The sequence below is a fragment of the Protobothrops mucrosquamatus genome, unplaced genomic scaffold (genome assembly GCF_001527695.2).
Source record: "Protobothrops mucrosquamatus isolate PMUCROS unplaced genomic scaffold, P.Mucros_1.0 scaffold548, whole genome shotgun sequence".
NCBI classification, from domain to species: Eukaryota; Metazoa; Chordata; class Lepidosauria; order Squamata; family Viperidae; genus Protobothrops; species Protobothrops mucrosquamatus.
The window spans coordinates 127,627-141,961 of NW_015386852.1; the positions used below are offsets into that span (position 1 = coordinate 127,627).

General features: G+C 40.9%; 1 protein-coding gene and 1 non-coding gene across 2 annotated transcripts in view; both read right to left on the bottom strand.

Annotated features, from left to right (window-relative positions):
* The window catches only part of ZFR (zinc finger RNA binding protein), a 47,690-nt gene extending 35,778 nt beyond the window's left edge, over positions 1 to 11,912 (bottom strand). Inside the window, exons 1-3 of the mRNA XM_015817013.1 lie at positions 11,708 to 11,912; positions 11,468 to 11,552; positions 940 to 1,222 (exon numbers count right to left, since the gene is read on the bottom strand). Of these exons, the coding sequence (XP_015672499.1) occupies positions 940 to 1,222; positions 11,468 to 11,552; positions 11,708 to 11,744 (405 nt within the window). The 5' untranslated portion in view covers positions 11,745 to 11,912. The remainder of the gene's footprint in view (positions 1 to 939; positions 1,223 to 11,467; positions 11,553 to 11,707) is intronic.
* On the bottom strand, positions 2,227 to 2,368 carry LOC114922625. Its single transcript, XR_003810453.1, has one exon. It is a non-coding gene; the product is annotated as a small nucleolar RNA SNORA66 (small nucleolar RNA).
* Positions 11,913 to 14,335: the final 2,423 nt, after the last annotated feature.

Sequence of the window (14,335 nt, forward strand, 5' to 3'; positions counted from 1 at the left end):
AGAAATGAAGACATTGTTTGTGGACTTCGGTTATAAGGTAAATTAACTGCCATAATGGAATTTACATGAGGGAATCTTTGTGGGCTCATGTGCTTCCTAAAAAAATTCTTCTAGGTTTGTGAAACTCTCCTAAATATGATACAGACAGGAAGTTTTTCCTTTTGGAATTAACTTTTTAAGTTACATTAATATTTCATATTTAGCCACTAAATTAGAAAAGATCTGAGGCTGAGAACTGACTTAAATTATATAGGATTCAGCATACAATCAATGTATAATCTGTTCCCTGTATTAATTTTGAGAAGTTCTTTAACATTATGCATTCAAAAAATACTCCAGAGGTTTTCATTCTTATTGCATACTTATTCAATTACCCATTTTTAATAAGAAAAAACGTTTGATTTATATATTACACTAAGCCATGATATACTTTGTTAGGCTTTGTACATTTTATGAATTTACCCACTGAAATTATAAAATACAGTACTATAGTTAATATGTAGTATAAATACAATTCTTGGTTAGGCAGTGTTGGACTTCAGGGTTTAGTGACTGGTCTAGAGAACAGATTTCCTGACATTTCAATGGGAGACACCAGTCCTCACCAATCTGCACCAATTAGAAATCAGCTTGGCTAAAGATCAATCAGAAGTTAGGATACCTGGTTATAAAGATAGGAGTCCAATCAGTTCCTGCTTCAGTAGCCTATGGTCTGCATAATACGTCATCTTGCTTGTAAAAAATTGCAGCCATAGTTTCTGGTAAAACATCAGGAAATCTGTTGTCTAGTCCACTAAAGCCTGAAGCCAAAAACTGCCCAAACATGTACCAGCATGAAAGCCAACACAAGTAAATTCTTGGTTATTCAATAAATCATGGTTAAACAAAAAAAACTGAACTGCACCATTAGTGAATGATACTTTATCCATATATATTTACCTGGTAATTCTGTGTGGTGACTGGTGGAGGTGGTGGAGGAGCTTCCTGCTGTCTCTGTGTGTAACCATAATCAGTTGCTGTATGTGCTGTAGGGTATCCTCCATAGGCTGCAGCTGTTGCAGCAGCTGCAACAGCCACTGGAGCAGGCCTGGCTACTGCAACTGTTGCTGCTGCTGGGGCATAGGCTGCAGTAACTGTATGCGCAGCTACAGGAGCCTGATGAACAGTGTAGCTTGCAACTGTAGTTGGATGGGAATAAGCTACACCTGAAGCCGGCTGTTGGCTGTAATAGGAAGAGGCCAAGAAGTATCACTATATAATAATGAAGTCTAATACCCAGCAACTATGCTCTTAAATTGTTCAAGTCTAAATAAATCTGAGAAAGGTTAAACTAAATTAAAAATTTAGTATTATGGATCTACTGTACCTAATAAAATACATATTAAGTGATATTATGAGCATCCATTAATGAAAGTATCTACCAAAGGAACCGATTCCTAGTTACCCTTTAAAATTAGCTTCAGAGAATTGAATTTGAGGGGCAGAAGTTCTAATGGTTCAATTTACCAGGTGGAACCCACATAAATTACATTTTTAAAGTTCTTAATAAGGTCTAATTTTATAGCCTCTAAAAAGCAATCACATATAATAAATTCATATTATACACCTGCACATTAACATCACATTTATATTTTGTTTCTTTTGTTAAGTTGAAGAATGCAGTTTTCCAAAAGGACTGAATGAGATACAGCAGACAAACCTCACAGAATCACACAGCTGAAAGGGACACATATCTCAGATGAAATTCATGCAGTAATTCATTTTAATTGTGTAAGCCATCATCATTTGAGAATAGCTTTCTACGTCTAATAATAAATGTACAATAAGTAATCCTGCACACAGAAACCTGCTCTTAATTTTTGTATAGAACTTGTTGATTTTGAACTTGTTTAGTAATATAACTAAGAATTAACTATTCAATTTCAAGAACAAAATATTTATCCCCTTCTCAACAAACTTGGCAACTCTGAATAGCAGATTTGCAAGAACAATACAATATAAATTCATTTAACCTTTTAATCTCAATTTGTCACATTAGAAAAAATAAAATGTGTACAAAGATCCTGACCACACATCAAAATATAGTCGTTATGCTGAATCACTTAATGTTGATTCACAGAATATAACATCTTTATATTCCTCTTATAGTACTTAAGGATAAGATGTGTAATACCCAAAGAAATTCATTAAAATAATATTTGCAGTGTTTCATTTAGTAAAAATAAGTTTTGTTATAGCACAGAATGAGTAGCCTTAGTACTGTTTTTTTTCTTCTAAGGCAAGTATGGTTCTGTTACCATTTTTGTTTTAGCAAATCTGTTCCCTTTGCTTCTGCAACATCATGCAGAGCCAGTGATCGAATTTGCAAGATCATTCACTTTGAAAATCTTAAAACTCTTAAGTGTCTTTACCAGTGTTACTACTATATTATTATTTACAATTCGCTATTTCACTTTTTATCTTCCTGATTTTCCACATGGGATATATTGGCCACCGGCTATTTATGTGTAAGAAATGTTTTATTTAATTATTCATTTTATTAAATTTATTATGGCTACCCATTCCAAACAACTCTGCTTCTGTACCCTTGTATTAAAGTATCAGAGCTGTTGGGCAGCCTATAAACTGTATAAAAAAGTAAAGGCAAATGTTATATGGGCTCAGTTTGTTAAAAAAAGTTGATATTCTTCTCTATACTTACAACATATCTAAACTGACAGAAGCACTGATAAAATGGAAAAGGAATTATTTTATTCTCCTGATAATTCTAAATAACTGTGCTTTCTAGATAAAAGCTGCATTCTAATTAAACTTTACTTTCTACAGACCTGTTTCCTAGATTATTAGAGGTAGTCCTTGTTTAGCTACCACAACTAGGAGCAGATATTTGATCATAAAACAAAGTGGTTGCTAATTGAAACCACGCCTGTGCATATGATCTTACTTCAGCTTTCCTTTGCTTTAGAGACCCATGAAGGTCAGAAATAAGGATTGGTCACAAAGCTACTTTGCTTGCTATAGAGACTTATGAAGATTGTAAATGACTTTTGTTTGGTTGCAAAATTATATTTTCATTACCATCATAGCTATGAACTGTTGCTATATGAGGAAGCAGCTAAATGAAGACCACCTATATTCTGATGACATTCAGTGAAGAATCACTAGTGTAACAGATAAATTATGGGAACTGCACAGACTTACTGTCTTTGTACAAAACCTGTCCTGAAGTATAAATTTATAGAATATTTATATATTCTGTCTTTTATGTTAAGATATGCAAAGCAACTGCAGCATTTGATCAACTGATTCACAAGTGTTCCTGATAGTTTGGTATCCTATGGTGGCTACAAATATGCCTCTAGGTTCAATTCAAGTTACTGATACTGTGTCTCTTCCAAAAAAAGACCGGGTCTTATTCCCCCCCCCCCCTCCAAAAGAGGCACTGGGTCTTATTTTCAGATTAGGCCTTACCTCACCTCTGGCACTGACAGCCCCACCCAGCCGGTCCACTTCTTCTGGGGCCAAAGTTCTGCAGCTGTATTTGGCCCTGCAGTCAGGCCTTTCCAGAAGGCCTAAGCAACGAAGTATAGAGCTATGGATTCAATTCATAGCTTGGTGCTCGGCTGCTGAGGTCTTGCAGAACCGAGCTATGGATTCAATCCATAGCTCAGTTCTTGGCTGCACAGGCCTTCCGGAAAGCCCTGTGACTGAGAAATGCATGCCTGGCTGCAGAAGAGGCCTCAGAAGAAGTGGGCCGGCAAGGAAAGGCCTGGCTACAAGGTAAGTGTGTGCAGGACGGGTGGATAAGCTCCACTCCACTCCCCCACCCCAACTTGATTTTTAGGTGTGTGCCTCGCACCTAAACTAGGGCTTATTTTTGGGATAGGGCTTATATTAGGCCCACCCCCAAAAATCAAGCTAGGGTTTATTGTTGGTGTAGGCCTTACTTTCAAGGAAACACATAGTTACTTTAAGGCAGCAGCCCCCAACCTTTTGCACACCAGGGACCGGTTTTGTGGAGAGAGGTTTTTCTGCGGACCGGAGGGGGCATGGTTTCGTGTGCTGCCTGTATCCCCCAGATGGGGCTTCACTTGTTTGTGTGGACCAGTTTCTGACATGCTGCGGACCAGTGCCGGTCCACAGATCGGAGACTCCTGGTTTAAGGCATGGAATGTGGTCAGGTTATTTGCAGACTGCTGTATAGATGACTTAAATTGCTATTAGCAATATATGTTACCATCTCACTGAATACAATTGCTTGAAATAAAATGTTTATTCCTAAAAAGACAACCATATGTTTGTTCATTTATACTTTGTGATTTGCTTTCCAACAAGCAAAGTCAAGGGCCAACGGGGAATTCAGCAGGAAGTTGCAGATTGTAGTCACTGTAATGTGGTTTTTAAAATTATGATGTGTCACTTAACAATGGAGTTTCTGTCAGTTTCCCAAGTAGACCAGATAGGAAATATAACAAGATGAGCTGATTCTACTTTACCATAAGGCTACAATAACAGAATCTTGCTGCTGTTTCTTTTTACCTACTGATTAGTAAAGATAGATCCTTTCTAAGTTTCTTCCACTACCAATTATTCAATTGCAGGTTCTCCTCCCTTTGATCTGATCAGTTCTTTAGTCAACATCTGTGCCCCCCCCTACATGCTCACATTCAGTCACATCTTCTGGTCCCAATTAGCAAGGGCTATCTGTATTTAAACATAGTCTTGTAAACTAATTTTTTAAAAATTACCAAACTACTTAGATCACCATGATCCAGGAAAAAACTGATATTGTTTGCAAGAAACATAATTCTATTCAGAAAGTATATAACAAATAATAGAAACAAAGTGTGCTTTTTTCATCCTCAGCTATCTGTAGAAACACAATTCATAACAACGAACCCAGCAAAGCAACAATTTATTTACTTAAACACAATCCAGGAAGAATACAGCAAAAATTAAAATAACCTCCTGCATATTTGAGTCCTAGTACATTTTGCATTTTGAGTTCTTGCATGAAAAATAAAGTACTATATATAACACAGTAACAAGAACAGTAGCAAATTTAAAGCAACAATACATCTATCTACCAAACAGGCAAAAAGAATTTTTAAACAACATATTTCTTAGTCTTTGAAAATATGTTTAATTATCTTTCCCATCCACCTAGGTAGGGGCAGCAGAGCTGGAATGAGAGCCTGGTGCTTCAGTGGCAAATGCACTGTATCACCATGCTGCAAGAATGTAAAAGCAAACAAACAAGCCAATTGTGGGATCAGAGGACCGTGAAACTTTCTTTCCCTTTTCCTTCAGCATAAGGCAAAACTTAGTAACATACCAATGAATTGTTACAATATGCAAAATGTTTTGTGTGGGAGTAAGTAGGCTCTTAAATGTATTTTTTCTTCCCAGAAAGGGTCCTGTTAAGCATTCAAACTCTTTCCCTCTAGCAGCCATTTTATATTACCCCGAGAAGGCTGCCTACCTCATACTACTGAATGTATTCTTCCTCCGGTATAATTGTATGAAGAACTGTCACCTAAGTAATTTTTTTTCTAAGGTTTCTAAGTAATTCTGAGAAAGTCAAATTAGAACCTATCTGAGAAACAAAAAAAACCCCCCATCAAAATCAATAATTGTTTTCTACTGAGTACAAAATTCAGACTGTATACAAGTAGTCCTTGACTTATAAAACTTGGAACCAGAATCCCAGTCTTTGACAATGGAGTTGTTAAGCGAGACAGCTGAATAACAACTTCACTCAATGGACACAGTCCCAGCTCTCCCAGTTTCAGCTGTTAAGTGGATGAAACAAAAGAGCTGCCTGCCAAAGGAGGGCACGTAGCTCCTCCCTATGGGCAGAAAAAAATGCCTCCAGCAGGCTGCAGAAATGAAGCTCAAATCTTCAGGAGCTAAGCTTCATTGCTGCAGCCCTTTGAAGGAGCTCTCCTTACCTCCTCCTTGTGCAGAGAGAAGAACCTCTTTGAGGGGATACAGAAACAGGGCTCTGATCCATGGGACATGATCTGTTTCTGCAACCCTTCCGAGGAGAACTTGTCCGCTGGGTTGGAGAAATAAAGCAGGAATCGCAAAGATCCACACTCCAGCCCCAATATACAAGTCCCCTTCCATACATATCGAATCCCACTCACCATGCATGGAGGGGAGGGAGAATTCTTCAGTAGGCAGCAGCTGCTTGCAACCTTTCTTGCCCGCTCCCCTACTGACTTTCTGAGGAAGCTGGCAGAGAAGACTGAAATGAGGATCATAACATTGTGGGGCACTTGGCAACTGATTCCAAGTGTAAACAGGTTGCCAAGCACCCAGATCAGGATCATGCAACCACAATGGGGAGAGAGATCAATGCAATGTTTTATGTTACATGCTTTGTGCTACTACATTAAATGACTGGTTGTAAGCGAAGGCCTATTTGTAATGAGGAATTGAGTTGACTGAGGCGTCAGCATAATATAATTACATGACTAGGAGAATCTAATAACAATAGCAATTTTCTAACAATTATAGAACTGGAAAAGGAATTTTGGGTTTGTATGCTTATAAATGAAACATGCATTGGGAAGGTTTGCCAATCTGGAAATCCGATTTTTAATATAATGATTGGAAAAAACATCACTGCAATGTTTATACATAGAATAACCATGTACTTCAAAATGTAAGTCTTCAATTCCTACAGAATTCTAAAGAACTTTCTTCCTTTTCTGTGATAGAAACCAGAAACCAGATCAAAGGAAGAATACTAAAAGTTTTCCATATTATTTTTCAGAAATAGAAAGGCAGCATTCCAATTCTAATGCCAGAATTCAAAGACATATGCAGAATGTTCCTTAAACACAGAAAAACTTTGTCCTCTCTTCCAAAGCCTTTTCAGAAGTCTATGCAAAGCAAAATTTTAAACCAAAGAGGAAAACCAACAAAAAACCAGGATCTATTTTTCATCAGTTTGAATTCAATAATATGCCATAATTATGACTAATTAATACCAGCCAAGAAAGATATATTGTTCAATAGTTACAATTTGCTCCTCTTTCCACTAGGACAGTGGTTCTCAACCTTTTTAATGCCGCGACCCCCAACCAGTTGTAAGTCGAGGACTAAACCGGTCGTAAGTCGAGGACTACCCAACCGGTCGTAAGTTGAGGACTTTCCCTGCCTGGGAGCGCCGCGCATGCGTGGTTCTGCCCCCTGCGCCTGCCGAGGCGTAGCTGGCAAGCAGCAGAAACGGAGCAGGCCGACCATCAGCTGGCCCAGCTCAAGGGAGGTAAGGCACCCGCCGGAAAAGGGGAAAAAATGGCGGACAGCCTTGCATGGTGACCCCGTGAAATGGTCGATCGACCCCAAATGGGGTCGCGACCCATAGGTTGAGAACCGCTGCACTAGGAGCTGGTAAACCACCAAGTAGCTTTACCTCCAAAGATAAATTTCCAGTTTGTCACTTTGCAGCAAGCCAAGAATCATAACCCAAGAAAAAAAATCCCAATTTGTTAAGTGAGTAATAAACGAAGAGTTATAAAACCAATAGAAACATAACATTAAGTTTTTCTTTATTTTAACCAAATGATTTTCTAGTTATTTTAATAGATGTTGATAAAGCAAACAACCAGAAGAAATTACTACAGTGATTATTAACACATACTTGTTTATTACTAATCAGCAAAGGATTATCTTATTACATAATCAACAATCCTGTGTGTGAACAAAAGCTATTTTCAGACTGCCAGATTATTTTGAGCTAAAAACATGCCCTTTTAATGCAGTTTGGAGTAAAACCTGCAGCTCTTGAAATGAATAAAAGTATACAAATAAATAAAACATTTATTGTAAATATGCCCAGGGTCAACTGTTAAATACTATTTACCACTTTTGCTTCTAATATGACCTAAAATTCATAAAACAAAAAAAGTAAAGTTTTGTCAACATTGAGTTAAAAAAACTTTACAAGGCAATTTTCTTTAATTTACCCCAATTCAATTTAAAAAAAAAACACGCTGAAATGTACATGAAGAAAACTTCATGAACTAAGGTGAAATTACTAATGCTATCACTATATTTATCATCTGCATTAAAATCATGACACTTTCATCTGACTAAAATTACGTCCATAATTTTTCCTAACAAAATGCCCTATTTCTTAAATATAGGAGAGAAACTGGCCACCACACTGCATGTTCAAGATTATTCAGATACTTTTCTTTCACTGTAGACAGCAGATTTCAAAATATAATTTACTATAAGTAATGTCTTGGGTCTTTAGAAGTCATTCAGTTTCAGGTTTCACTTTAGCAATTGCCCATACAATTCAGGAAATCTCAATGGACAGAAAAAACTGCCCTCTTTAAAAAATAAATATTAAGAAAATTTATAATTATGCCAAAATTTTATAATTATGCATATTAATATGTTAACATATTTTGGTTATTCTAATTATTTAATCTTTAAATGCCACTGAATTAATTTTTTTTTCTTATTTTGTATTTTCTGCCTCTCTATCTCTGTTTATGAGATTTAAATCAGAGATTTAAGATATGAAACTTAATCTTTATAAAGATACGGGTAGCAAAATATAGCTGACAACTTTCATAAAAATCAACTGAGAAAAGCTAAATAATCTAATATTGATGAATTAAATCAAATATTGATGAATTAAACTAAATGTAAGTCAAAAAATCTGCTAAGTGCTGAAAGAGGCCAGTTCTGAGATTTATTTCAAATGAATGCTGTGAGCTGGGTCACGTGCCAAGTCAAAATAATAAATAAAATGCATAAATTAAACCATTTGAAAAAGAAATGGCTATGTTTGAAATTTTGTGGACATATATGCATGTATAGAGACAGGGTAGTAATGAGTAGAACTTAAGAAATTGAACTAGAAAGGCTTGGATTCAAATCCTGATTCAACAACTGAGCTGACTACTGACTTTAAGCCAGTTCTCATCCCATTCTACTTTTGATTTTTTGTGAAATGTATACAAAACAGTTCAAATTCAAAATGGCTGAAGCTTGAAACAGGCAGGTTTGCTATTAGCATTAGTATTCTGACCATATCACATGTGTTTTGAACATTAAACATTTTCAAATTGAAAATACCATTTGCATTGTAAAACACTATATACCATTATTATAAATATAACAGAAAAATAAATAATCCTGAGATCATCACAGATTCCAGAGGAAAAGAATATAAGCATGATTGTTTTGCTTCACCCAGAGTCACTTTTGGTGAGATGGGCAGCTATTTAAATTTGATTAATAAATAAAACAAAGTATTTGTTACAATCATTTTACAATGCCAATATCAAAAGGAGAAATGAGTAATAGCAGAAGTTGATAAATGCTGCATTCATCAGCTTGTCTAGTGTTCATAAAGATGGAGCAGTTCATTGCTAAGAAGTTCCCCCCCTTTTGTGATTAAAGACTTCAAGTATGCAGATATTTACAAATATACAATTAGAAAATATTTTCTTTAACAGAATACTTGCAGAAGTGTACAAGTGATAAACATATTTATATAAACAATTCTACCTTACATATATATTTTATGTACATGGGAACAAAGTATGATATTCCACTCCTACTCTACTTCAAATAAAAACGAGCCTTTCCAGAATATCTCTAAAATTTTTATAATTTTTAAGATCACAATTTTTATTGGGGGGGGGCTGAATTCAGTTAATTTGCGGAAAATTAATTCAGCATAGTCATGGATGGACTACCTTTCAAAAGTACAGAACTTTGGTTTTGATTATTCAAGAAGTTGCTGGAATAATCTGAGAAACTGATTTATATGGTATATTTTAATTTTTGAGAACAAAAAGATACATAGCTCAGGACTGAATTGTGGAGTCTTTAGTGCTCTCATAGCTTGGTTGTTTTCATGTAGATGTTTCATTACCCAGCTAGGTAACACCTTCAGTGCTACAAGAAAGTGGGGTTTGCTCCATTTATAAAGTACAGGTAGTTCTCAACTTACAACAGTTCATTTAATGACTGTTCAAAGTTACAATGGCATAGAAAAATGACTTATGACTATTTTTCACACTTACAACCACTGCAGCATTCCCATGGTCTCATATTTATGCAGGTTGCAGTGTCCTGGGGTCATGTGATCAGCTTTTGTGACCTTCTGATGACCTCCAAGGTCCCTTCCAACTTTATTATTATTATTATTATTATTATTATTATTATTATTATTATGATGATGATGATGATGATGATGATGATGATGATGTCAACGGGGAAGCCAGATTCACTTAACCGTGTTACTAACTTAACAGCTGCAATGATTCACTTACCAACTGGGGCAAGAAAGGTCACAAAATGGGGCAAAATTCACTTAACAAACATCTTGCTTAGCAACAGAAATGTTTGGCTCAATTGTGGTCCTAAGTCAAGGACTACCTGTAGCTTGACCTGTCAGTGTTGGAAAGGGGTGTTACTTTCTCCTTGGCAGTTCTTCAGTTGGGCTGTTGTTTACTGCTTATTTACTCCACGTTTCAATGTTTGTATTCACGATGGAAAATTGTTTTTATTTTTAAGATTGTTCACCGCCCCGATTCACTTCTTAGCAGCAAAGGTCACACAAACCGAAGAAATAAATCGGGAAACCCTTTTAAGATATACCAAAAGGCACAGAGGACCCATGTTCCTTCAGTAAGAGAAACACACTTTGGGAGAATTTGGGCAAGCTCCCTTCGCTTTGGAAGCCCGTCGCCATTATTATTATTATTTATTATTATTATTTATTGAATTTATATACCGCCCTATCTCCCTTGCGGGACTCAGGGCGGTGAACAGGCGATAATAAAAAAACCCCACGATAAATATACACAAGTTTCTGTTCTAAAATCAAATTAAATAACAGGCCTGCTCTAAAAGTACCCCATACAAAACCCCCACTAAAACATAATCAAACTACACCAGGCACGGAATAGATGGGCCATTAGAGGCTCAAGGGCTACACTGCAGTGTTTCTCAACCTTGACCATTTTAAGGCATGTGGACTTCAACTCCCAGAATTCCACAGCCAGCATTGCTGGCTGTGGAATTCTGGGAGTTGAAGTCCACATGCCTTAAAATGGTCAAGGTTGAGAAACACTGGGCTACAGGAACGTGGATACGAGATTGGGCGACAAGAGTATCCCCACAGCATCCCTCAGGTGTGTTGCGTCCCTGCAGGTGTGCTGCGTCCCCCCCCCCGGCTGAATAGAGCGGGGGTGGGTGAATTCCACAAATCCTGACTGAGTTGGGGGGGGGGAGGCTCCGAAACATGCCCGCGCGGCCTCCCGGACGCGCGCGCCCGGACGCAGCCTGTCGCTCTCGCGCGCCTGCGCCTTCCGCGCGGCCTCCGCGTGTCCGCGCCAACCGCCCCACACGAGGCTGGGGCGGGGTCAGCTTGCCCGAAGCAGCCTTACTCTCCCAGGGCTTCCCGTTAACAGACCCGAGGCGCCTTTACCTATATTGAGCAGCGGCCCCGGTGTGGGTGAATCCGAAGTAGTTGCCGGTGGCCATTTTGGCATCTTCCCCCAGCCGGCTGGGCACTGCAGCGACGACATGGCGTGCAGGACGGGAGGGGGGGGGGAAAGAAAAGAGCCTCGTCAGAGCCAATTCCTGAAGCAACGCGCCCCCCCCTCTTCCCTCAGCGCCTCCCCCCTGCCGCCTTTTCCCCCCCGGCTTGCCAGGGGCCGTTACTTACCATAGGTGAAAGAGACTACCGGGCATATGGGAATCATGGAGCCGGGCTGACCGAAATGGCGGCGGTTGAAAACTATCTCGGTCTGTCGGTCACAGTCCTTAGCCGTCGCACGCGATCGCTAACCCACCTCGCCAGCACCCCTTGGCACCATCCACCACACGATTCCAACGGCGATGTGAAGGAGCCAGGCCTCGCCGCTGCGCATGCGCCGCTTGGGGGCAGGCAAGAAAAGAGCGGCGGGAAATGTAGTTCGTCTGCCGGGTTACTGACGCTAAGGTTGTCACGTGGATGCGTGAAGCCATCTGGGAAATGTAGTTTCATGAGGAGTAATTCTCCCATCCAAACGGATTATCTGAAAAAAAAAAAAAACAATGTCTTGCGGGTGCGTGATATATCATGCTAACGCTGGGTTTACACATTGTATTAAGTCATAGCTTGTTTAAACATGGTTGATTACAAATGACTGGGTTGGTTAACATATTAAATGTCGCTTACACAAATGACGACACTCTTGCAACGTTCTAAGCTTCAACCTAGCCACATTAAATATGTTTGGAGGACAATAAATTACAATAGGTTTATATAAAGCAGTGGTTCTCAACCTTCCTAATGCTGTGACCCTTTAATACAGTTCCTCATGTTGTGGTGACCCCCAACCCCCCATCCAGCTGGCCAGGGAGGGGGGGCAGGAAGGCTGCTCTGCCGGCTCCGCCCAGCCTGGTTGGAGAAGCGCCATTCCTCTCCCTCTTTCTCTCTTTCCTCTCTCTCTTTCCTCTTTCTCTTTCCTCTCTCTTTTCCTGTTTCTTTCCTTTCTCTTTCTCTCTTTCCTCTCTTTCTTTCCTCTCTTTCTTTCCTCTCTCTCTTCTCTTTCTTTCCTCTCTCTCTTCTCTCTCTCCCTCTTTCCTCTCTCTTTCCCTCTTTCCTCTCCACTTTCCTCTCTCTCTTTCTCTCTCTCTTTCTCTCTTTCCTTTCTCTTTCTCTTTCCTCTCTCTCTTTCTCTGTTTCCTCTCTTTCTCTCTCTCCTCTCTCTTTTCCTCTGTTTCTCTCTCTTTCCTCTCTCTCTCTTTCGCTCTCTCTCCTACAGCAGCATCATCGGGGGTCCCCGCTGCCCCCGGCCCGGCCTCCACTGCGTCCTCAGCCGAACGGGCGGGGAGGGGGAGCAGGACGGGAGGCAGTGGCCACTGCTGCATCATCGGGAGTCCCCGCCGCCCCCGGCCCGGCCGCCCCCCCCGCCGGGACTCTGTGCTGCCTGGCCTCGCCCTCCGCCCATCCGATGGAGCCGCGGTGGGGGCTGGTGCCGCGCAGCCCGCCAGCCCCTCCGCCAGCCCGGCTGCTTCCCCCCCAGGCACCCCTCTTGCCCTGGGCCTGCCCGAGCCGCCTTGGGGGCAGCAGGAGGAAGGAGAGGAGGAGGAAGAGGATGGCAAGGAAGCCGCTGCCAGTGTTGGGCCCCAGGAGGCGCCTCTCCTCTCCTACCTTTGCTGAATCTCCTTCTTCCTTCCCGGCAGCCTGGACTCCGGCGCGCCTTCCTGGCCAGCGGGTCCAATGGTCGGGCTGGCTGGGGATTGCAGGGGCTGGTCTCCCTTGGGCTGCGACTTGCGGGAGGGCTGGCCCCGCTCAGCAGAGCCTCCAGCGGGCCGCTCCCAGCAGGGATCCCGGGGCTTCCCCGGGCGGCTCCAAGGCCATGAGGCCCTGGCCGCGCTTCTCCCAGGGGGTGGGGCACCCGGGTGCAGGGCCAATCAGGAGGTAAGTCCGCCTGAGAGAGAGAGAGAAGGGAAGCAAAAGTGCCTCTCTGTCTCTCTCTCTCTGCAAATGGCGGAGGAGGCCATGCGGAGATGGATGCGGAGCGGTATCTCGGTTCCTAAGACCATCGGAAATATGTGTTTTCCGATGGTCTTAGGCGACCCCTGTGAAAGGGTCATTCGACCCCCAAAAGGGTCGCGACCCACAGGTTGAGAACCGCTGATATAAAGTATTCCTTGTGCTAATAATCAGTTTTAGAGATTGCAGATGTGTCAGAGAGTTGGGCCTTTATTGTTAATTTGTATTGGATTGTGAAAATTATTGCTCTTAATCTTTGATGATCATCCTTCCAGCAGCAGGAGGGCCACACTTAAATTCAGAGTTGCAAGGAGCTAATTCAGTGATGGGATTCAGTTGGTTCGCACCACTTCGGCAGAACCAGTAGCTAATTTTTTGTTGCCCAGGCCCAGAATAGATTTCCGGAAGCAGCATCCACACAGAGAACAACTTGTTCAAATATTTGAATCCCACCACTGGGCTAATTGGACAGGTATAAGGACCCATATCAGCTAACCACCCAAGAAAGCAGAATCTTGAAACAAACATTGTCTCAAAAGGAAACTTTTGGGTTAGTGACAGTAGGAAAGTCAAGGTGAAATCTGGGGGAAATCCCGCTAAAACGGTATAGTTAAACCAGCAATATTCCTCCCACCAGAGTCATAATGTCCATTTGAAATCCAGCCAATCCACAGGTGGCACGATGTGCAGGTAACTGGCACAGTTGGAGCACATCTCATCTTCTCCAGTTTCGTTTCTCTGCAACACATTTCTTTCTCAAGTGGATAGAGGTGGGAGAGGAAAGGTAGAAAGTAAAAGTTATCCCAGGCA